At 37.8% G+C, this 25,985-nt stretch overlaps 1 protein-coding gene across 1 annotated transcript in view; it reads left to right on the top strand.

Moving 5' to 3' along the window:
- The first annotated feature begins 284 nt into the window (after window positions 1-284).
- The window catches only part of SYT10 (synaptotagmin 10), a 33,920-nt gene continuing 8,219 nt past the window's right edge, over window positions 285-25,985 (top strand). The window contains exons 1-3 of the mRNA XM_035550875.1: window positions 285-435; window positions 12,771-13,128; window positions 18,546-19,110. Of these exons, the coding sequence (XP_035406768.1) occupies window positions 285-435; window positions 12,771-13,128; window positions 18,546-19,110 (1,074 nt within the window). The remainder of the gene's footprint in view (window positions 436-12,770; window positions 13,129-18,545; window positions 19,111-25,985) is intronic.

Here is a 25,985-nt window from a genome sequence, read left to right on the forward strand (position 1 = left end):
TTTTTTTTTTTTCCCCTCTTTTGATTTTTTTTCCCTCCCCCCCCCCCTTCTTTTTTTGGTGTCTACCCCCCCCCCCCAACCTTCACTACTTCTTCGGATGAGAGCGCGGTTTTACTCGCTCCTCACCCGCCGCTCCGTCGCTCCCCGCTGCCGCTCCGCTCCGCCCCGCTCCGCTCCCCGCGGGAGGCTGCGCGGGTGCCGGTGCGGTGCGGCTTCGGTGCGGTGCCGGTGCGGAGCCGTCCCGCGCCGGCCATGGCTTAGAGCGGCCGGCCGGGGCAGAAGAGATGAGTTTCCCAGCGGAGGACGGCGTGGGCAGCCTGTGCCACAAGGCGCTGCAGATCATCTCCGAGCTGTGCCTGGGCGGGCAGGTGGAGCGGGAGAAGTGCGCCGGCATCTTCCCCCTGGAGACCGCCCGCCAGGGCATCGGCGGCACAGGTACCGCGCCCGTCCCGCCGCCGCTCCCGTCCTGCCGCCGGCGTGGGCGGCCGGAGAGCGCAACTTTTTCCTTTGCCTTCCCTGCGTGCCGAGGGGGCGGATGGGGGGGGATTAGGGGGGGCAGGCTCGCAGCCCGCTTTAAAATCCTCTCCCTCCCGCAACCGACGGCTGCGTTTGATGCTTGGGCAGCAGAGTCGGGAGAGCTTCAGTGCCACAGGGGCTTTGCGCCCCGTCGTCCCCTTTTTCTCATCTCCTCAGCTGCCCTTCGGGGCGCCCCGTTACGCGCTGGCGGTCCCCGGGCTCCAGGCACCGTGCGGTGACCCGTGGCAGCGCGCTGTGGGACAGGGGTGCGCATCCCCTCTGTTAGCTGGGGTAGAGCTCTCTGCCTGCCGGCAGGAGACAGTAAAGTCAGCGCTGCCCTCCCGGTCGCTCTGGTCCAGGACTCGTCCGGGAAAAAAATTTTTTGGGGGGTGGGATGAGGGAGTTCGTGTAAATTTAAATATTCCGAAGCCAGAAGAAAAACATGTCGGGGTCGAAACCAGCCAGACTCCTTATGGGTTTGTCTGCGGTCATTGATTTCTGGACAGTCTGGATCTTGTGGAACCGGCTCTGCTCATTTGCGTTTTTCTGTTCACTACACTCCGGAGCCGCTGTTTTGCCATGGTGCTGGTTTTGAGGACGGGGTTTGAAAATTAGTCCAAGTTCTTAATTTCTGCCAGAACTGATCGGTAACCTATTCTGTAAGTTCATAAATGCAGCAGGACAGCTTGCATTATGGCCAACAAATAACAAGCGTACAGCGCAAATTAAATAAATTGACACCAAGTCATGAAAAGCAGCAGGTTCTGAGCATGTGCTCCAGCTGCACTGTCGCTACCACGGCAGCTGTTAGTATTTTTTTTTTCCTTCTAATGCCCACATATTTTACTGCAAATACCAGGATATTTAGTATCTCAGCACAAAAAACAACCAACCAAACAAAATAACTGTTGCTGCTACCTTCCTTAGAGAGGAGCGATTCTTCTTTCAGACTTCGGTACCTGCACTGTTCTCCTGGGGCTTTGTGCTTGAGGCAAGTGCTCAGTTTGCAGCCAGTAAAGGCTGCAGGAGGGGCCCGGACGGACCCATCAGGGCTTGGACAGCCAGGGCACCAGGGCACGGGGGTGTAGCATGCTTCCACCAGCACGGTTTGTGGATTTGCTGTGCTTCGTAAATACCATCTGACGAGTATATGTACACTCTTTGAGCTGTCTTGTCCAAATCGTAAAAGGTTGCATGAAAATAACCTGATGAAGCTTTGAAAACTGGGCTCTGAAAAGATTAGTTTCTCTCTCTGATTTTTAGAGAGTACTGCACAGGGAGTCAGTATTAGGTGTAGTGTAAAAAACAAGTGAATATATAAACAGGTGGGTAGTGAAAGATACAGAAATGTCCCACAAGGTAAACCAAGTGTTGCTGTCGAGCAACTTTGAATCTCCAACACTTGCCTTCATGTTGCACTGTATATTACAGAAGTTTCTTTTGAAGAATTGTCTACATTTTTGAACAAATATCTTCATTTCCTCAAAGTCAACAATATTCTTGGTGATTTACATACAAAAACCCTAACAAAGTTGCAATTGTGAGATTAGAAAAAAAAAAAAAAAGACAATTAACCAAGAAGGGGCTTGAATCACATGGTCCCACATCTCAACTGAGTTCCTAAATCTAACTTTTTCCTCCTAAAAGAAAAACATTAAGGGTGTCGATTTTATTGGCACACACATTAAATTAAACATTGTCTCATCAATTACTAACAGTGCTAGTAATCATATTTTAATACTTTATGACTCCAGAGGAAGAACAGACACACAGTCATTGTTGATAATTGACAATATTTTAATATGTAAACACTTGGATAGACAAGATGTAAATATTACTCTCATGAATTTGCTGAAGTGAAAGATTGTAAATACAGTATCTAGGCTGAGAAAATGTGGTCATTGAAAGGTAAACCATGCCGTAGCCAGGTATTTATTCTGCTCTTCAAATGCATGTGGAGTACCTTTCCATCTCTATGTGTAAAGTTAATGTTGTCCACAGTGTTGAACATCCACAGCTGCTGTTCATTAAAGGTAGAAACCTAAAGTGTTCTCCATCTTCATTCTGAGAATAAAGCCATAAATGTTTGTGTTTTCCTGAAACTTTGGTGTCTGGTACATGGGCTGGTAGTATTTGGTGTGAGAGTCTATATCAGGTAGATATATCCTGCTGTGGCTGAGTAAATTCTCCACAGTTCTGGTGTCATGCAGCTGTAGCTGTAGGGTAAAGAAGAGCAATGGCTAATTTAGCCCTATTGGTTTTGCTGTATTTTGCTGTAGCCTTCCCCAAATGATGATGTGGGAAGCCCTTTCCCAGTGTTTGCCCAAGCTAGATAACACGCATCATCAGTTATTTGCTGGCTGGGTCTTTGTGCAGCATGTCAGGCATTAGCCCCTGCAGCAAGCACTGAAGAGTGTGGTGAAGAATCTACTGTAGTAAGAGTAAGAAGATACTTGAACTGTGAGAAGGAGTTCTGCAGGAAGTGGAGCTGATAAAGAAAAGACTGAGAGGGTGATTACAGAATGATGGTTTATTATTGTATGTTGTTATATTATAGAATCGGCTAAACTTTCAAATCCAAAAAGCAAAGAGTCAATGAGACAGCATAAAAAGAGGTGCAGAAAGGATAAATAAATAAATAAATAAATGTCTGTATAGGGTTAGTATATTGTCCTTTTGAACACTGAATTCATTTACTTTTTCTCATCTCAAAAACAAGATACCTAGAAGTGTCACAAATGTAGTATAAGGAAGAATCAATAAAGAGATTTCATGGGAGGAAAGAAGGCTAAAAGATGAGGAGACCTGTATTTGGACAGGAAAGGATAGTACAAGAAACATTTCAGAAAGAAATAGAGTAGATGTTAAAAAGGAAATAAAACCTTTTCTATTTAATACACGAATACAAGCATGTTCTGGAATTTGAAAATTTTAAAATAGGTAACTAAAACTGCTGTGATCTGGTTTTGTTGGTGGGTGTGATGATGTCTTTCTGTTCAACTGGACTGTAAAAAGCAGCTGAGCTTCTCAGAGGAATCACCATCAATTCACTGGCTCAAAGCAAAATATGGGACAACATTGACCCTGTGACCCAGGATGCTTCACTGGCAAGTGGAGAGGCTGGGTACTGTTTGTTGTTGTTGTTGTTGTTTTGACAGTGTAGGTGTCTACATATGAGAAAGAAGCAAGACAAGGGTAACAGAATCAAACACACAAGAGGGAGCTAGAGACACAGTACAAAAAACAGAGGGTATGGCTTTAGAAGGGCAGAATAAAAAATAAAAAATAAAAAATAAATAAATGAAACAACAAATCAGGAAAGAGAGCTACTGAGGTTTACTGCTAGCTAAGAAAAAAAAATAACCTCCATATGTTTGGTTCCCCTTTTTCTCACAGAAATAAGAGTTTGGACATTCTTTGTGGACAAACGGGATTACATCAAAGAAATGGCTGATTCTTCAATACATTTTTTTTTCTCAGTGACAGCAACAAAACCTTAGGACCCTCAATTACTGCTCACTGCTTGGGTCAAGAAGGGGTAATCATATTTAGTGTAATGGATAATTAATCCATGGAACTCATAGGAAAGAGTCTTATTGAGAGAACTCATTTTGTAAATTTCCAAGAGCTTTAGACAATTAGTGAAACTACAACATCTGCTGTTATATCTTCTGCCCTGGTAATTACAAGGACTATTAATTCTCTTATCTCAGGGGAATGCTCAAGAAAAAAGATTAGGAAGCTGTTTACATTTATGGTACTTCTATATAGTTAGATGACAGTGAGATTTCTTCTGGAGTATAATGGTTTTGGTAAAATGCTGAATTAGATGTGCAACTGGTTTATTTATTTTTTACACCTCCTTTATGCCCAGTAGATTCGGGCAAAATTACTAAGATGTTTGTCAAAAAATGGGAAGAGTTCAGGTAGAAAATATATGGGAGCTAGATGTGTGCAGGACTGCACCTAATAAAATTCATCTTTAATGCAAATAAATTATCTTCTAGAAATGCCCAAAATTCATAGGTACAGCTTGGTTATACCTGTATTTACATTCAGGCTATATGATCAATAAGGAACTCCATTTTTTTTGTTGTTGTTGTTTATTTGTTTTGGTTTTTGTTTTGTTTTGTTTTGTCAGTTAAGCATCCCTCCTCATTTTAAGGAGCCAAGCATATCAAAGTCCCAGCTGGGAGCATTTCTGAAGCCAGTTGCATAAGGCGTACTGAGAGGAAGTTAGGCTTCCTGCTCTAGGGACATGTTCAAAATTCACTGCTATCACATATCCTCTGCAAATAGTGGGCACTTACTGCTGTCTTTGCTTTGTTAGGCCTGCTGGTCCTGCAGAGCTTAATAACCTCATTATCCATTCTTATGGGGAACCAATGTTCATAACAGAGCTGGGAACACAGTTCTTTCCCTGCCAGGAGGGCATTTTAGTCATCTGGTGAGTGGCTAGAGAGTTCTTGAGGGTGATGTTTGCTCTTGCTCTTTTGATTGTCAGATAATGATTTTTTAATTTTTATTTTTAAAGTTGACCATGCAACAAGAATCACCTTCTACAGGATTGTTTTCTATTCACCTAAATATTCCACTCACAATTATTTTACTACCATAGAACTTTAACCTGACATGTCTCCAACCCCACCTCTGATTCACAGTTTACTACAGAAGTACAGGAGTAAGAAAACTCAAGAGCATCCTAAGCATGGCCATTCTGTAATATAGCCTCATGCCTCCCTGAAGAGCAATGTCATGGGGGGTCCTTCTGCTGCAGCCAGCATGAGTCTTCTGTTGGCTGTCAGCTCCTTTTCTGCCAGTTCCCATCCTGATTATGGCAGTTGGTGGTTTATATCAGCCCTGGTTCCTTTAAACATACTTGTGTGTACATGCATGTGAGGGTATACACATGAAGAGTATAAGCTGCAGATATACTTGAACCACCTGGTTACATTTAGGGGGATAGAGGAAAAGATTTATCCAGTAGTGTGCTTATAAGTGCTTCTCAACTGTGCCAAAAGCAAGCACAAACGGGACTACAAATGTGAAGACTACTGTGATCAGTGTGAGATTATCATACAAGAAAGGAACATATTTCTTCATAAGAAAGTAACTGTTGTGTGAAACAATTGAGCATTCTGTTACAAATAAATGTGAGAAAAATAAATAATAAACTTTTGAACAGTTAACAGAGAGATCAAATTGTTTATGGTATAACTCATCACCTGGCCAGAGCAAAATTATTATCAGAGAGAAATATGGTTTGGGGGAAAAAAGAAAAAAGTGAAGGGTTACTGAAAACTGCTTTCTGGAATGGATGTTAACAAGCTGTGAAAAACAGAGAAACAGCTAATTCAGCAATGTAGTTGTAGAACAGAAGGGTAAACGCACCACAGAAGCCAGATTTATTTACAGTAATGTGAAGACAGTCACAACAATGCAGAAGTGCTCAACACACAGACAACAGTGATGCACAGTAAAGGCAAGCATTTATAAAGGAATCTTCCTCCGTACATGTTTTGCAAAGAAAAAATACAGAAATGGTTACAACAGCTGGGGGACAAATCTGTAATAATGCCAATTTTGTGTGTTTTGCTAGGTCTTATCATGTGTGATATGTTCATTATATAATGCTATGTATGAATAAACTTAACCAAAAAATGACACTTAAACTATGTGAACCTGGTTGTAGCTACAACATGCTCATAACTGTTGGCTGTCCAAAGGGCCTATGATGTGTTTTCATGTTTTTTTCTTTTCTGAGAGAGGATAATGAGGTATTCTTGCAGATGTTTAGATATGCTTGCAAGTGTGAGAGCAGAATGGGACCAAGCTCAAAGCTGTTTTGTTTTTTGTTTGTTTAATGGAAGGCAGAGGGGGGAAAGGGGCTGAGCAGAGATGGAAATTTATCTCCTTTTGAGATTAAGTGAGAACTAACAAGTAGGAAAGTAGCTTAACAGGTAGGCCAGAAAAAGCCTTGGAAGTGGAGGCTTAGAGTTTACATTTGGTATGTTGGAGTGGAGAGGCCAATGTTCAGTCCAATGTCTTTTGCTTCCTACACTACAGGCAAAACACAATGATCCAGCCAGGCAAAGTAAAAGCCATCCTTTTTAATTATATACAGCATGAAAATCATGTACCAAGACTTATGGATACACTGCTGCTGTGGCAAATTCCTTCTCATTTCTGGAAAGCAGAAGGTGATGTATAGAGATAGGAGAAAGCTAACAAGCTTCTGGGAAATACCCGGGATCTACTGTACATCCTAAAGTCTAAAGGCCTATATAGGGAATTTTAATTAGTAAAAGAGGATGTTCCATTTGTGGTTAGACAGAAGTAGATTATCAGATGCATTAATAAACAATATAACAGATAAAATGATTTTGACAAGAGATTAATAATTTTATTTGCTCTAAAGATGCAGTAAATCACAGTCATACCTGACTTCATTCGATTCCCTTGCTGCTAAGAAACATTCTACCCTAGAGTTCTGTTAGCACTAAGTGATATATGAGCGAGGAGGTGGTGATGGCTATTTTGAACAAGTTCAGACATCAGACTGAATTAGCAGCATAGGAGGGAACATATTCACAACAGGGCAAGAGTCAAAAGATTTGAGGAAGTTCTTCAAAGTGTGTTTCATTGTGAGAACAGTAGAGGATACTACATACTTTTAAGTGAAAGATTATTTTTGTAGTTTGAAGTGTAAGTCAGGTGTTTTGACAGGTTCAGGTTAAGAGAAAATATGAGAGACTGCGCCTGCCACTTTGTGAGGTATGCTATATCCCTATATGTGGTGATTTAGACGATACAGAGGTAACTGTGGAAGATCTGCTAATGCCAAGTGAAAATGAACACCTGCAACTTTTGATGTTCTTCGGAGTTCCCCAAGGAAAACTTAACAGCAGAAATGATGGGCTGGGACAACTAGTTTATACAAGTAAAGGAGATTTATTGGACCCAGACCATTTATAATTGATAAAGCTCCCGCTTCTCTTCAAACTTCTGGAAAATCAGAGACATATTAATTTATCTGAATGAGCCAACTGCTGATATTCCAGACTACAGAATTCCATTCAGAGTGATCCCTATGGAGGTGGTAGAGTTGCTTATGGATGATTAACAAGAGAGAAAAAAATAGTTAAAGAAAATAGGTTTGAGAAAACCTTATGTGAAGTTGAACTTTAAATATTTAAGAGATCCAAGATCAGCTATAGACCAAGAAGGGGGTCAAAAGAGGATACAAGCCCTCTTTTTCCAGAAGTTCCTTTCCTGCTGTTGCTTTGTTGGCAAAAGTACATTCTCTTTAGCTTGGTCCATGTCAGATGTAATGCATCTCCTGCCTGCTAAGAACACTCACAGTACATTTCTAAAGTCAGAGCAAGGCCGTTGGGCTCTGCAACAGTCCTGAAGTATGAGTCCAATATACAGTCTTGTACTGCAGGCTTGTCCATATCTCCTTTACCCCAGCAGGAGCAATGTGACTGACTGCACTTCTGCATATCTTCTGGCATGTGATGTGATGTGAGAGAGACCAAATATTGTGACTTGACACAAATGTAGGTGACTGCTCCCTCCTTGCTCTGCCTGCCACTTATGCATGTGGACAGCCACATCACCACATAAGCTGGTCTTCTCTTTATATTCAATACCATGTGTTGGTGGAGTATCCTTTTTCCCAAGCTAAGCACTAAGGGCCTTATGTTTTCAGGGCACTGACTGAAATGGAAATGAACTTAATTTGGTCTGCACATGGAAGTCTGCCAGTGTGCATGTTCGAGAATGGATTCATATGCAGAACTTTTCTGAGGCAAATTTCAAACAAAAAATTGTTGCAAATGATAGTACAGAAACCATTGCTCAAAACATTCCTTACACCCAGAAAAAAAAAAAAAAAAAAAAAAGTATGTTTCTGCAGCACTTGCCTAATATCAAACACTGGCTGTCAAGGATCCTCTTATGCTGAATGTGTTTCCAAGGATATTTATAAAAAATGCAGAGAGAAGATTGTGAGGTAAATATAATTCAGGCATTACCCAAGTAGGTGTGTCTTTCTCAAATGAGAAATATAAAATTGTCCAATATTGTGCATCTTCAAATAGTAGTTTTAAATAGAAAACCATGAAGAAACAGGACACTTCATTTCAGTCATGACATTTTATCAAGACTATGAAGATGACATTAAAGAGAGGTCGGTAAAGAAAAATCAGCATGAGTGAAATGTTAACTCCAATGAAATCAGTGAAAGATTTCCCACTGATCAAAAGAGGGTGTGAGAGAATGGGAAATTTCCTCACATTGCTAAAATTATCCAGTATGTGAACAAGAATGGCAAAAACATAATTCTGTACACCCAGATGAGTATGCAGAAAGATGTCCTATTCTGTGCAAACTTATAGCATTGAAGACTAGGTGTAATTACCAGTTTGGAAAAAGAGTTGTCAAAAAAACTGCTTGTGCTTGAAAATTATTTTTTCTTAAGTGAGAACAATGTTTACAACAATGACAGTTAACATTGTCTCAGAAGAGTGAGTGTTCTCCTGCCTCTAAAAACCTAGGCAGTCTTTGAAGTTGTCACCATCTTTAAATAACACTTACATAAGTAAAGTACAAACCCAGCCTAAAGACACAGCCATCCTTTGGTACCCATTTTTCTTACCAAGCAGCTTTCCTTAATGGGGGTGCGAAGAAACTCCTTGTCTGCAGAACCATCTCTTAATGTTTTGGGGGCTTTTTTATTTGGTTTTGTTTTGTGTTTTTTTTTTTTTTTCAAACCAAGCTTCCTCTTAAGAGGTAATACATGAGACACATCCAGCGTAACATGTAAAGTGTCTAGGAAGCTCCATTTACTGCTGTTCTACAGATGATTCCAGTCTTCACATAACAGCAAATCTTTCACAATAGTTACTCAACCAAGGGACTGTCAGAAGTGAGGAAATGAAACAACATGATTTTCACATTAATGTATATGGTATACGGGTTGCTTTTTAGCAATTATGGCTGTAAATGAAATAAATATATTTTTATCCTAATGAACTATTTTTTGGTCCAATTCCTGACAATTACTGTATTTCATGATTTTGTTTAAGTATTTGTTGTACTATCAAGTGCAATATGTGAAACTCTTTAACTTATTATTAAATAGCAAATATGGAGACTGTAATTTGTACAACTATCTCTAGAAATAGCTCCTGCATATTTTTGCTGCTCTTAAGACTTCAGGTGTTTCAAGTGATTATTTAAATGTATGAAATTTACAATGCCTGTAAAGATTTTGGTACTGAGTTAGAAAGAATTTAAAATAGTATAATAAAAATATAAAAAATATATATATATAGAAAGTCGAAGAACTAGAGTAGGTGTTGAAAAGAGACACCAAGTTATTTGAAGGCTTGAAAAGTATCTTGCAGTTAAAAACTTAAAATAAGATTGGCTAGAAATGCTTTGTTAGAACGTTTTTCAGCTGATAGCGTCTGCTCATCAAATTGTAACTGCTGGAAGGCATCTATGATCATATTTCTGGTTTTGAAATGATTTCAGCTATTTCAAAGTAGTTACACATCCTGTTTCAACATTTTCTAAATGAAAAATTATAATTTTCAGTTCTAAAAGCCTTCAATTCAAAACATAACCTAGTTACGCCAACCACATCTAAACTGAGCTGGAAATACTGCAAATGACCCCAAATTGAATTTCTTTTTGGTTTTCTTTTTTGTTGCTTTCTGAAAAAATCATTAACCCTTTGCTAGAGTTTTACATTTGGTCAAGATTTGAGAATGGAGAATTAACCAAAAAGAGTTATTTCAATGGGGCATACCTCTGTATTCACTTCTTAAATTTACTTATGACCGTTCTCTGGCACTGAGGCCAATTCACATGTCACAGACTCTGTCCATATACTTAAAGTCTGTCTTCTACTAAAATATAAGGACCACATCCAAAGTGCCTATAAAGAGTGATTGTTGGTCTTCTGTAATTCCTGATCCATGCCCAGGAATTGTCTGGGACAGTATGAAGTGCCCCAGGTTAAAACCATTCAAGGGACTGGTGTAGGTGATTGACTTTCAGGGTTTGTGGTTTTTTTTTCTCCCAGCACATTTTGCTTAGGCATGTCTTATGAAGCAAATCATAGCTTTTAATCTCTCATACGAAGACATGAAAGAAGCAATGACTGTAAATTAGAACTACAGAATTACAAGTCAGAAATACAAATTTGCAACAAAGCGATTAATCGTTGAAACAAGATGTAAACTCAGCATCTCCTAATGCCTTCTCTTGCTGTCAAGATCAGACACTGCTGCGGAATGTGCACAAGCGAAATAAAAATTATCAGGCTCAGAAAAGATATCAGTGTAAACAGTAGATCAAACCAAATAGCCTAATAACCCATATCAGGCATTAATTCTCTATAAAAAATCATATGCAAAAGTATTGTTTGCTTCTTGTGTTACATTGCTATTAGGTATAATTATGCATCCATTCATTTTATGGACATCTTAAATCAGAATTTGCCATATGAATTTCTCATTAAGCTGACATGGATATTCCAAGGGCTACATTTTGACATTTAACTACAGGCAGAAAAGGATGACACCTTTCCTAGGACTGTCAGAAAAGGTTCATAGAGGCATATTTCTCTTCAAGTCAGGGCAACAGTTAGTGCCAAATGCTTTAAGTGCAGAAGCACATCCCCTGCTGATTCCTCCATGAAGCTGGCCAGGATATATATGAAGTAAGGTTAAGTAGAAGCATGTCTTTCAAATACCCAAACTACAAACATCTTCTGTTTATGTTGACTGTTCTCACCTAGTTTCATGCCGAATGGGCCTTAAGCTCAGTATTGTTTAGTGGGTGATATTGGTGGTAGGGGGATGGGTGGACCAGATGATCTTGGAGGTCTTTTCCTTAGAAGATTTCCTTAATGATTCTGTGATTTGTTACTGATAAATGTATTTGTAAATTAAAGAAAAATTTCCTAAATGATCTTGTGGAAACTTAATATCCCAAAAGTATTTGTGAGATACATATTGTTTCATAGATTCAATACACACCTAGAGGACTATTTTTCTTCCTGTGAGCCTTTAGAAAAAAAATATGCTCAAACTCTGGTTGTACTTTTCCATGAGTTCAGTTTAGTAGTCTGCAGCCTGGAGCTATGGATACAAAATATTAGCTGTTAAACTGTCAAATCTTGTTGTAAGAAGCAGCAGCAGCTATTACTTGAGGGGCATTTAAAAAGAGCTTATTGAATATTTTTAAAGCATAAAAAAGCCTCTTTTCAAAAGGAAAGGGATTTTTAAAGTCGAATTTTATAAGATTACATGATACTGGAAAAATCAAACTGAAACATGTCACACAGAATAAAAATCCTAATTAGGGCCCAATTGGCATTTCTGGTGATCCACCATTTCCTAAAATGCACATCTGTTCCCAGAATTTAGTTGGTATGAAATCTGTTCTCCTTACTTTGACAGTGCTATTGGATATGTTAATCCACTGTGGCAGAAAAAGTCAAATGCAGGGCAGCAGGGGTAGCTAAGTGTACGGTAAGATCTCCATAGAACCCAGGGCATTGTATAGTGTACTCTGAAGCCAGCTTCATTTTCAGAGCATAATTTTAGATACCAACATATATGTGTTGTCATGGTCTATCAGAGCTTAAGATTTAACCCCTGCCACTTGTCGTTTGTGACAGACTATATCTTGTTCCTGCTTATCCAGGTAAATGTTAGGTTTTAACATGTTTATGAAGCCGTTAGCACATGAAGTCACAAGTTTGACAAGTCCTGAAGAAATTTCTGTATCAGCCTCAGTGTTTTGAATTAACCTATCTTCATGTGCACTTATAGAAAATGTTGACTGTTGTTTATTTTTTTTCAGCAAGAAGTGTTCATGAGCAAACACCCTTTGATGACTATGGCTGGGTGTATTTGGGGCCATTTGGGTAGTCCCTTACTTCCTAAGAAGCCTGACTGGCAGTGTGTGGCTAGTGGTATTGTTACTGGCCCCTAGTCTGTGCAACAGTGAATGGAGAATTTAGAAAAGATATAGTGGAGAATGATAACATTTTAAAGGCATTTTAGATATCAATAAGGAAAAACAAACCAACAAACACATAAATAAATAAATAAAACTTTAAAGATTTTCATGGGATAGTGATTAAAATGCTTCTATCTCCTTACCTGTTTCTTTCTTACTTTTTTTTTTCTCCATGTTTGTCTGTTATGATGATCTCTGTTTCTAATTCCTTGCAGACATCTCAGTCAGTCTGTTAGCAGTAGTCGTCAGCTTCTGCGGGCTCGCTTTGCTGGTAGTCTCACTTTTTGTCTTTTGGAAGTTGTGTTGGCCCTGCTGGAGAAGCAAACCCCTCACTTCCAATGCCACTAATGTCCCTCAGAGCAACTCGAGTGCTCCAACAGAGGTTTTTGAGACCAGCGAGAAAAAGGAAGTTAAAGAAAATGGGAAACCTACAACAAAGGTACTTGAAGCTGCATTGAAAATTAGCCACACTTCACCTGATATACCAGCAGAGGTCCAGAATGCGCTGAAAGAACATCTGATCAGACATGCACGCATGCAGAGGCAGATCACAGAGCCCACATCATCATCAAGGTAAGGGACACTTACATTTATGGCACGTTTCCTGGAAAAAGGTACAACCAGAACATTCTGCTGAAAACTTCCAATATCATAGGTTATTTGCTGTGTTTTTACCAGTTATGGGTGAAACGGCAGTCATGTGAAGTTAAACAGAATATTCCAAAATAAGTGGTGCTACCACCTTCATCTACCTCACTGTTTTAACATGTGAAGATCAAATCTCTGTCTTCTTCTTGTAAATACATAGGTTACTGCTACTTTAAGCTTTTCCTTTTTAGGTTTTGTATATAGGAAAATCAATCTGAGTGTGATTTTTCCAAGTACTGCAAGTCTGTCATTTCACAGAGATATTTTTGTAGATATAGGAGTTGCTTTTGCAGTTGAGAGTTTTCTTCTTCATTAAATAAATGGCAGGTTTGTTTTTGATGGCACATTTCTTCAAGACACGGTTTGCCACTTATAAAGGAATTAAAATCCCAGTCTAAGAATGTAGACCCTTACAGACTGACATTAAAGCAGTATAGATTCTATATAGATTTTAAAATAAAAGTCAAGCACATAATATTGCTGCAGTGATTTCTTTTGTATTAAAGTGAAGGACACAAACTTTCATTTTGTCACAGATACTGAGTTATCTTGTAAAGTAGTGAAGAAGAGATGTGCAGTGACCTGTAGTATCGAACAGGGTTTTCTTCAAATACTGTCAGCAATTTAATGCATGGGAAGTAGACAGTGAACTACAAAGATCATTTCTTACATAAAAAATAAATACACAAATATTTTTTAAAAAGAAATGTTTTATAAACACAATATGGGAAACTGAAAGTTAAAAGAGGCACCTGAAGTATTGCATAATGCTATAAGTAAGAGTACAAATGCTATATAAGTGGCTTTCACTCAATGGACTATTTGCTAAATCAACGTAAGCTACAAAAGCAAAACAAAACAAGAAAAAGAAATATCCCTCACATTCACAATAATCATTGGAGGCACAGGACTAGAGAAGACACATACTTTACCTTTAGTGGGCACATATTTTGCTGGCTTTCTGAGAGTCCCTAAGACAGTGTTTTGCTTGCTCAGTGCATTCATTGAGCTGGTGAGTAGAGAAAGGCATTTTTTCCAGCTATTCTAACAACGGGGAACAGCCAACAGGCAACCACAGAAGGCTCCCAAAAATTAGAATACTCCATCCAAAGGAGGTCTGACTGTCTCTAGCAGCTGAACTATGCTGAATGGTGAGACTATACAGCTGGCTTGAGGCCACATTGCCCTGGTTGTGCCTGACTCCAACTACTATATCCATCTGCTAAGAGGGGGAGCACGGTATCCAAGTCTCTCTTAGGAACAGTTCCAAAATACTGGAAAAACAGCTCTGACATGGTAACTGCTATAGGAGACACAGAGGGACCAAAATTGACACAGCTTAGCATGATAAAGATATTATGCAACTGGCTGCTATCTAATTGGATATTAATTGGAAGAGTTTTATCCATCATGTACCAACAGGTAAATCTGTAGGTGATTGGACTCTCTGACCTCCTGAACAGACAGAAGAAATAGCTAGCTGGCAAACAGACTTGAAAACTCTCTGTGGTAATATAGGGGAAAAAAGTTCCAGGGACATGATCCAGAGCTACTTCAGGCTATGACAATATTCCCACAGGCCTCCAGAGTGATTTGGACTGGGATCTAAATACATAAAATATCCCTGAGGCCAAGGACAGTTTTACAAAATTAAAACCTGTCATCAATCATACTCTTCCTCTACGATGTAAGGGAGCTTTTTCTTTTTACCCTGTCTAGATTACCAGTTTTAAATCTTTCCTGAGAGGGACAGTTCCTTTCCCTTGTGTAGCCTTGCTTGTCCCACTTTAACCAATTAATAGTAGGGCGTAAAAAGCAAAACAAAAACAAACAACAAACAACAACAAAACACCTTGTTACAAAGTGTTTAGAATGAGATGTATCTTCAAAAGTACCTAGAAATCATCCTTTCTGTATTTGCAAATGCATTTTTTCTATAACCCTGCATGTCTGCTTGGTGAGTCTAAACCTTCCCACAGCCCATATTAATTATTATTGCCAAGAATGGCATATATAAGATGAAGGCAGGATATTTAGACCAGTTTTCTGGATTACTTCTTCTCTTTAGTGTGACAGAATGTTGGATGACATAATGATTAAAAACTGGCTCTGGTGTCTGATATCTGTGATACATGTTAGTGCAGGGAAATGATAAATTTCTGCTTAAGTAGAATGATACCATTTTCGTAGTTCCTAATAATAAGAAAAGGCCTGCTAGTTTAAAAGAAAAAAAAAAAGAAAAGAAAAAAAAAAAAAGTCCTTCAGTCCTTGATCCCAATTAGCTAGTAAACTACTACAATAGAAGAATTCCTGCATCAGTGGTGTTCATTAACATGCATTTTTGCTCTGTGTTAGAGAAAGACACTTTTCCCAGAACTTTGTGAAGTTATTCTGTAATATAGTGTATTGTTTCTATGATATTTCGTCCTTCAAATGCTCACCTTAACTTTCAGAGTGCTTTGAGCTCCTTGGTGTTAGGTGGGAGAGAAACTTGCCATTCAGTTCTACAAGAGTAAGTCTGCTCCCAAGAGGTATAAATGCAAAAGTGAGGTGCTTGGAAATGTTAAGTTTAAAGAAAAACAAGCAAGTCTCGAATTTGATGACTGCAAGGAGGAAACAGCAGCCTCAGTTCTGTCTAAATACAATTTAAGTGCTGGTGTCCATTCCTGGATTTGTTCCAAAACATCACTCTAATGTCATGTAGTAAAGCTAGACCAGAGTCACATGTCATAAATCTCAAGTCATATCATAAATCAGCATCCTATCCTACTTTTTAGTCTTACATATGTCAATCTTACTGAGTAAGAAAACAGCTTCACACTATCATTATTCCTGTACGAGCACATTTTATATTAGAGATTTATGTGCAGACTTACTGTCACTCAAAAAGTGTTTGTTCTGTCATAGAACACGTCTATTATAGGAGTGGTATGTAAAAGCCAGTAGTGGTCAAAGTGCCTGGATTTGCACACATTAGTAGCTTCACAGCACCTTCACAACCTGGTTGCCTGACATCCTTGTACTTCATTATAACAGTCATTAAGTCTTTTGTTATTGCAGAACAAAGGAAGACAAATATGTTGCCATGACAACAATGAACCATCTTAATAATTAACAGACCGATTAGCCATCTTGGTGAAATGCTGTGACTCAGAACAGATACTAGGCACTATGTAATTAGGGCATTGGCTTACTAGAGCAAAAGCACTGCTGGTTCCCATGGGGCATAGCCATACAGCTGCACTGTTCTACTTAGCGACACCTCACAACAATGACTGTCTTCACTAGAGGATCTTTTGTACGCAACGTTTGACAATTTGAAAGGAGGTTGGCACCTTAGAAATCATAGATTCATGTTTTTACATGTTACATTTACAAGTATTAACTCAGATCTTCATAAATGCAACAAATTCTAGGGAAAAAAAAAAAAAAGAGTTTGTCATGTATCCAATTTCATTCACACTGGAAATGGCATGCAGGCATTTTCACTGTTTCCCCTGCATAGGCAGAAAGTCAGAGATACTAGACAGCTAGCACATAAATCACTGCATGCCCAAATTTTTATTGCCACTACATTCTGGGTGGATTTCAGTTCCTCCCTTGTGTTTGGCACACCTATGAGACAGGACTTTCCAGTGGGCAAAGGCTCAAAGGAAGCCCTGAAACTCCCTGAGGACATGGTTATGTTTTCTGTCTAGTTAGGGCCTTCCTAGTCCTCACTCCAGTCCAGCATGGACATCATATGCTATGAATTTGGGGAGCTTAAACATTTAAGAAACAAATGAAAGGTAGAATGTATTATGAGAGGGGTGTATTATTCATCTAAATTTGAGATCAAAACACCTGGGTTTTTTGGAGCTACATCAAACCTGGCCTATGAAGTTCTCCCTCCCCTATTCTTTTGTTATAGCCGGACTGTTCCCTACACCTAGCAGTACTGAAAGAGCCAAAATGGGAAACATTCTTGTCTATTATTTAATGGCTGCAGATTACCCTCTTGTATCTCTGCCCAGCTAAATTGCAGTAGTTTTGTGCTATGTGCCTTCTGCAACCACTTCACTTACAGCAAAAATACAAATAATATCTATAAAATGAGTCCTGGTTGCTTTCAAATGGACAATTTGCATTTCTGATTTAAAGAAAGAAACACACAGCTGTGACACCTCTTGTTTTCAGAACACAACACCACAGGGAAACCAAGCAATAAGGCAAGGCTGCATTTGGCATTAATAAGCAATTGATTGCAAAAAGCAGAGGAAATTCTGACAATTAAATTGTTTTTTAATGGCAACTAAGTACGCTCACAGGAGGAGGTAGTGAGTATTTCCAGTACAGATTGTAAGGGTAGTGAAGTACCAAGGAAATATGAAAATGTCCAAAAAATAAACCGGACAGTATGGTCATAATGGAATCTGCTAATGATTAATTCTATGAAACCTTTTGGTCAACATTTTTATACTACTTTAAAACTGCATGGCATACCAGAGGTTTGATTTCAATCTTAGAAAAGGTAAAAATTTCTATTGATGTTCGTGAATCAGGATAAGTCCATAAATATGTACATATATGCTACACAGTATTCAGAATTACAATGATTTAAACATAATGTTTCTTGGTACGAGTACATGAATCAGTTTTCTAATATAATACGTAGAGGAGTATGAAAACATAAGGAAAATAAAAACTATCACAGAAAAATGTTACCCAAAACTTTGAAATGTATTGCAGCCAGAACAAAATGTTCACACTGTTATTGGAGAAGGCAACCTGTACCTCAGTGTACTGAATACCCAATAGATACACATAAAATGTTGTATGATGGCAAAGCACTATGCTGAAAACTTCCAAACTAAGCTTTGCATGGCCTTTTCAGGCCTTTCACAGCAATCAGTGTTAAGCATGGTAAACATTTAATTGGAAAACAGCCAACGAATGCCTCCAAACAACAAAGGAGGAAGTCTGTTGTCTGTAGGTGATTTTTTTTTTCTTCATGGCTACATTTTGTCCATGCAATAGCACAGTGGGATCAAGTAATGCTGGAACTGTGAACTTGTTCTCCGAAAGAACCTCAATGCAGTTTCAGCTGCATAGCTTGAAAATGAGGTGATAAATATATGTATTGCCGGGACACTGGATGTCTCTCGGGTCAAGAAGTTCATTCTGAATGATCATTTCCTCTCAAAGACATTTTAACACTTGTAAAACCTTTGGGGGATTGTTTTAAAATTATTTTAAAGATACAAACCCTTATTAATTTAGTCTTCTCGGTGTATTTTCTATTTAGTAATAGCCAGGTCTTTTTCTGGAGGTAACTATGGCTCATTTTGTGTGTGTGTGTGCAGGCACAATTCTTTCAGGAGGCACTTGCCAAGACAGATGCAAGTGTCCAGTGTTGATTTTAACATGGGGACAGATCCAATTTTACAAAGGGGAGAGACAACAACCAGCATTGGAAGAATAAAACCAGAACTCTACAAACAGAAGTCTGTGGATTCTGACGGGCAACAAGAAGATGTGAAAACATGTGGAAAACTTAATTTCACTCTCCGGTATGATTATGAGAATGAACTTCTGGCTGTCACAATTATCAAAGCCTTAGATCTGCCTGCTAAAGACTTCACAGGAACATCCGACCCCTACGTTAAGATATATCTGCTTCCAGATAGGAAAAAGAAGTTTCAGACACGAGTTCACAGAAAGACATTAAATCCTGTCTTTGATGAAACCTTTCAGTTTCCTGTAGCCTATGATCAACTCAGCAACAGGAAATTGCATTTCAGTGTTTATGATTTTGACAGATTTTCTAGACATGACATGATTGGGGAAGTAATTCTTGATAACCTTTTTGAAGTCTCAGATCTCTCCAGGGAAGCCAATGTATGGAAAGACATCCACTGTGCCACCACAGTAAGTAATGTGTTACCATTACCAAAACCATTAATGTGATATTTTCATTTTTCTATTGTAGTTCATGATGGCAGAGCATCCTGTTTATCAGCAGATTCTGGAAAGAAAAAAAAAAAAGTCAATATTTTCCTTTAAGCACAGAGAATAAGATGCTTAGGAAGCCATAAAATTTAATTACTAAAAAAATCTGAGAACATACCATCATCCTCATGGCTCACTGTACAAATGTAAATTAGGTTTATTAATTAAATAGTACATCACAAAAAGTCACTGCTTAACAAGAGCTATTAACATTTTCCTGGCAGGAAAATACCCTGTCCTTCAAAGTAACCATCTATTAAGGAGCAGAGCCTGTTCTGCACTTGTTAGCAGATTTTTATGGGGTTGGGATCCTGTGAGAGACATGAGAGGCTCAAAATACTTGAAGTTTAAAATGTTATTTGCTGGCTGCCCTTTGCCTATGGTCCCCTAGTAGATGTATCTGTGTTGCTGTTGGTTGCTAGCAAAACTCAAGAGACACAGGGAAGGAAAGTTAGGAAACAGAAGTTGTTATTTTGTTGTTGTTGTAAGCAAGAAAAGGAGGTGTGTGCAATTCACTCATAGAACAGATGACAAGCTACCATCAGGAAAAATACCAGTGTCCAGCCATTATCTTTGTTAACATAGAAATCCAAACTCATCTTCCCTGGCTAGAATTTGAGAAGAAGGGGGAAACAAGTGTTTTTTGATTGCTTGTTTTGTTTGTTTGTTTGTTTTGTTTGTTTTGTTTTTTAAACTATGTTATTTATGTAGAAAAATTTCCCGTCCATTGTTCTGTAGAGATAACCAAAACAGTCTGTCATCCGTGTCCTTAAGCATGAGCTGGACTGCCATCTATAGGGTAGCAGGGATGAACAGAGGACAGAGAAGTACTAGACACTGCTTCATTGACAGAAGCTTCACACCATTCTTTTGATAGAGCCAGAGACTTCCCATGCTTCTTTTCCCAAATATTTTCATGCTGTGCATACCTGCTGGACAGGGAAATGTAGGTCTGCATGACTAGGAAGACAAAGAGGACTTGGATTTGCTCACCAGTATGAGTATGAGCAATATGTTTCCTGGAGAGAGAAGTACAAGAGAGTTATGGTCTCATAATGAGGGCAGTTTTCAGAATTTTGTGAATTCTTGAAAATATTTATTTTAACTGTGGGGTTTACCAAACTGGCCTGAACAGCCTCTGGCACATGTCCAGAAAACCACAACTATGTACGCTTTATTTGATCAAGCTCAGATATAAGGTAAAATTAAGAGCTATGTTCCCAACCTTTAAAATTAAATGTGTTTAGGGTCTTGAAATAATGGAATAATATCCTAGTAACATTATATATATATATACAGGCATATGTGTGAGATTTTTAGCTGACAAGTAGAACAATTTCAGTAAGTTAGAATACCTGGATTGTTCACTGGTCTTAGACAAATTGAAATGCCATACCAGATGATGCTGTGGGGAGGGATGCTGATAAACATCTGGATGAAAAGGCTTGCTAATCTTGTCACTGAATTCTAATCCAAGTTTCTTCATCACAAAGGGTTGGAACATGCAGATATAGTGCTTAGTTCATTCTGGTTTTTTGTTTTTTTTTTTAGTGTGTATGAAATTTAGGAGAAAGCATTTAGTTTTTGGATTTCAGCCTTTCAGGCTGAATAAGTTGTCCTCACCTAAACCATTAACAATAAACACACACAAAAATAGGAAAAATATTCTAGTATTCAATGACTGCTTACTTTCACAAGCCTTACCTTATTCTCAGCTAATTATGTAAGAAACTGATTTATTTGATTTTTCCTCTGAAAATGAAACCCTCCTATAGGGTGTTCTGTTATTATATGTGCAATGTGTTGCCTTGTGTTTTACTTCAGTTGTTTCATGTAGATTAAAATTTGCTTACTAATAATTCCAACACTTCAGAAACTGTAAGATGAGGGAGCCAATCCTGCACAGCAATAAACAGTGCATAAGATGTTAATCAGTAAGGAATTATAGAGTTACATACCAGATCTAAAGTTTACCAGTGTCACTAACTAGCAGTTAAATAGGTAGCACTTGCCAGAGTCAGTAGAACTTGGGTCAAGCTTTGAAAAATACGACTCAAATAGTTTTGCAATTAGTGAAAAATAACTCTTCTCCAGGAACACATGCTTTGGTGTTCATAAAGAACCTATAATAACAAATAAATAAATAAATAAATAAATAAAGTGGCAGTCTTAACAGGAAGGTCCATACTTACACTGTATAGCATAGGAACCAAGATGCCAATATGTAAATATATTTCTCTCACTCTTTTTTCTTCATCGCCTCTGCTCTGTTTTCATGTATGTTGTATGAAGTTTCCAGCCTTACTGTTCAGACATGCTTCCTGTACCCAATGGTTTACTCATACAGTTGCTAAATTGTAAGTGGTAGAAAACAGGAAAAGTAAGAGCTCGAAGAGCTCTAAACTTAAAAGAGCTAAAAACTTAAAATACACCACAGAAGAGGCCTCTCCTCAGCTTTGAGTCTTTTATGTCTTTTCCATAGTCAAGGATTTTCTGTTGAGAAGTTAGAAATTGGTTAAATCCCATTCCTATTACCTAGTTGGAAAGAATCTGATTTTATGACACAAGGCTCTACAGTCTAGGAGTTGAAGAGATTTACAGATTTACCAAGGAAATGAACTGTAAAATTTTGCCAATGAAGGACGTTACCACAGCAGATCAGGAGATTCTCCATTATGCAAAGACTGTCAGTTGTTAAGAGAATTTTAAAGGCTTTGCTTACAAGGTTTTTTTTATTTGATACAGGAAATACAAAACCTAGGGAAGATCAGACTGGATGGTTGCATTGAGTTCTTTTGGCCATAAAACCAATGAATCTGTGGGAGACCACAGTTTGAATCCTTTTTTTTTCTTCTTTTCTTTTTTTTTTTTTTTTCCCCTCAAGATAGTCATTTGAAATGATTTTAGAAGTGCAGGATTGGTCCCTCATGTACTCATTTTTATTCTTATAGTTTTCAATTATTGATATTTATTCATCTTTTGTAGTTTGTATTTTGTTCCTTTAATTTTTCATTCATATCATTGTTTCTCTTTTACATGTTCTGTTGGAAACCTGTAGCTGTTGTATAATATGTAGCATGTACCTGTTATAAGTGGTAAAGCATTTTCATTTTTAATGTTTATTTACCAAGATAAATTTGGTGTAAAATTGATTGTGAAAAAGAAGTATCCCAAATATCTGATGATATTAACATCCCCAATTTTTGCTTATAACTGGGTGGTTGAACTTTCAATAAATAATCCATCATTAACTTTTGTTTGTTTGATTGATTAATAAAAAGACAAACCAGAGGCAGCTTTGGACCACCTGCAGAGGTTGTTCAGTATATTGGAATACTGCAGTTCTTAAAACACTATAGGGGATTAGTTCAAAGCATCAAAAGCAAACAATATTACATGAACTATTTAGTCAAAATATCTGCCTTCTGTTTTTGCAAAGTGCTTGTGAGCTTTGCATATATTTCTGAGGTTTGTTACTGTCAATATATATAGTGAATACTAAAAAAAAAAATGTATTTGAATTGATAACAAGCATTTAAGTGCAAATATTCAGTATTGTAAAATCACTCAGGATAAAAGTCCCCCTCTTGTTATGATCTAACACTTTCTGGATTTAAAAGTGTATTAACTTCTGATTATTCTTTTAATCTTGATAGATTGCTTTGGAAATATCTGCCTCTAACATCATTGCCCAAAATATTCATGGAAAGTAAAGGTATTCTGTGAACTCCATTAGTGTAACCAATTATACTACACTATGCAATTGGATTAAAAAATTAATAGGACTTAACATTTAAATGAAAGCCACTTCCAGGATAATGGTCATCTCCTGGGGATGTTAGTCATGGAGATGTCACATATTTGTAGCCTCTTGAATTATCTCATGTAGATGGATGGAACTTGATTACTACTTCATTTCCAGCACCAAACATTACAGTGCTTCAGTTTTCCCATTCGTGAAGCAGGATGTTAAAGGTTGTATAAGGTTATGTAAGGATACAGACTTCATATGATGCACATGATGAATGACTGCAATTTCTAAAGCACTTGGAATATAAGTGAATAACGTTGCTGGAAAAGACAGAAATGCTTAGGTAACTTAAAAACAAACAAACAAAAAAACTAGACAGTAACATTTGTCTCAGTAGATCTATCTCCAACACTCGTCAGTGTAGGACATCACACAGGTAATCCTATTTGACATTGACTTCTGTTATGAAGAGAGATTGAGAGATTCTTTTGATTCAAACAAAATCAAACAAAAATTAAGCCTACCTCTGCAGTCCATCTAGAGCAATTGCAACCATTGTCTTTGATTAGTTTTCCTCATAGTTATGCTATTTCATAAGTGGATAAAAATAATACACTGGACCATACTCTGAGTAATGCAATAGTGGTACAGAGCTGACATACATAGATTTTTTTTATGTAGTCAAAATTTAAGGTCACATTATAAGGATTATCAGATTTCTTGGCATTCAAAGAGCAGCACTATTAGGAAATGTTTTATCACTGGGAATGTAAGTGACTGTGTCCTACAATTAACCATCCTCATCAGACTGGGTTTACACCACTGTTGTCTCTGGAAATATCCATAAAAGCTATGAAACAATGTTAAACGTGAAAAAGTAAAGGCTTGTAAGTACATTTATCATCTCTATAATGGGAACAGCCCCCTAATAGCCAAGAATAGATGGCACTTGTCATTTCCAATCAATGATGATGGTATAAAGGATCCATGTGATCACCTGCTGCTGAGTAGATGAGACAATATTCTGGGTCAGGCTTTACAGGAAAAGTGTTTAGGTTTTTCATTTAGGTTTGGGACTTCCTTAGGTCTGGGTGATAACAAGAAAAGACAATAGAGAAAGGGCAAGTTTCTTTCCAGTTACTGAAAGCAGGGAAGGCTTTGATTATTATTGAATGATTGAATTATTGAACAAATTGAGTTGAATGAATTATTGAATTATTATTATTAGTTTGAAACAACAAATTATTTGAATATTCTGTTTTGCTGGAGGCAAACTGCTACTTTCAGTCTACCTTAAAAGTAGGAAATATTAGATGAATGAAAAATACAGTTTTCTCAAGGAAAATTAATATTTCTGTGTCTAGGTGGTACATGGTAGCTATGCTAAAGTGTTCAGCTTGATGATCTGCTATACCCTAAGCACTCTCTGAGTTTCTCGCTGCAAATATTCTCTTTGCAATCAATGCATTGCTGCTTCAGAAGTGCATCTCTGTATTTGAAGCCACTTAGTTACTGTTTCATTCACATGCCAATAGATGCCACAGTTAGGTCGCATAAGTATCTCCGTCCCCAGCTGATCTGAAGCAGGAATGGGCTTCCTTGCTGTCTGGCAAAATGAAACTACCCCCATACTACACAAGGCAGATGGCTATGTACAGAGGGGATGACAAAAGAAGCACTCAGGAGGTTTCCTGATCTCCTGTTGAGAGCATTCAGCCTGCTGGACCCAGCCTGCTGTATCAGGGAGTCCTCTCTCTGCAATCAGGACCACAATCAGCAGCTGCGCTTACCCAGAGAAATCAGGATATCAGGCTAAAACAAGATTTAGGCCTCCAGAAGCAGTAGACACAGTCATTATGAAGCAACAGGCCCCAGTGTCTCCAGACCATCTTCCACAGAGGCAAGAACAAACACAAATCTGATTGATTTATTTCCCAGGAGAACAGCTCAATCAATAAGTGGTGCTGGGAAGAAGAAGAAGAAGAGTTGAATTTGATATGCAAAGACTAACAGGAGAGGGAGATAAATATTAGCTGTGGGGACAAGATTTTCAAAGTGAAATCCCCTTGATGGGAGAATTCTCTGTCCTATTGAGCTTCAGGTAACTTTTGACAATGTCTGTGATAACATAAATACCATCAAAGTCAAAATGCACAGACGAGAAAACAGATTGTTAGAGCTCTGTACTCCTCTTTTCTGTCATTCTTCTAATTCTTGATCTACACCTCAAAAGCAGATATGTCTTAATACATTAATACATTAATACATTAATCTTAGCTGACTCTCTGAGGGGACAAGCTTCTCTTTTCTTTTTTTTTCATTCAACCCCCAACATTTAGCTTTATCTTTTATTTCATCCCTGATTCTTGAAGATTGAGGTCATGCAAAGATAGCTTTTATTGGAAATAATAAATTTCATTTTGGGAAATTATCTTTCTGCAGTATTCAAAAAATCCAAGGTCTTTTTTTTTTTTTAATTGCATACTAAACAGAAAGACAATCCTCAGTGACTGAACAGCTAAGAGTCTAGAAATGCAAATGCCTGAATGACTTCTTTCACATCTAGTAAATGATTGTTAGTACAATTGCTCATTCAATATACAGTAAGAAAATTAAAAGAGAAAATGTGCAAATCATTTACTTAGGAAATAAGTGCAAAATAAATTCATGTCACTGTAAGTATTTTCACTATTTTACTTTCTCACGTAATCATTAAAACATCATTTAAATTACAATTATTAGGAAAGTAGTTCTAGATAATAAAATTGAGATTAAGAATTAATTTATTACCATAGATTGTGATAATCAGAATGAAAATGAAACTACCCAGGATGGTTTTAGGAAATTAGATTTCTAGTGCAGTATTAATTATGCAAATAATTCATATTTTAACAACATAAATTAATGACACTCTAGTACCAATAAAAGTATATAATATTTTGAGTTCCAGTAACATTTACATAGATCACTGAGTTGTTGTTTTAAGATTTTGTTTGAATTGCAAAACTTGAAAAAGGGAAAGGCATGAAACAAACATCAGTTA

The sequence above is a fragment of the Cygnus atratus genome, chromosome 1 (genome assembly GCF_013377495.2).
Source record: "Cygnus atratus isolate AKBS03 ecotype Queensland, Australia chromosome 1, CAtr_DNAZoo_HiC_assembly, whole genome shotgun sequence".
Taxonomy (NCBI): Eukaryota; Metazoa; Chordata; class Aves; order Anseriformes; family Anatidae; genus Cygnus; species Cygnus atratus.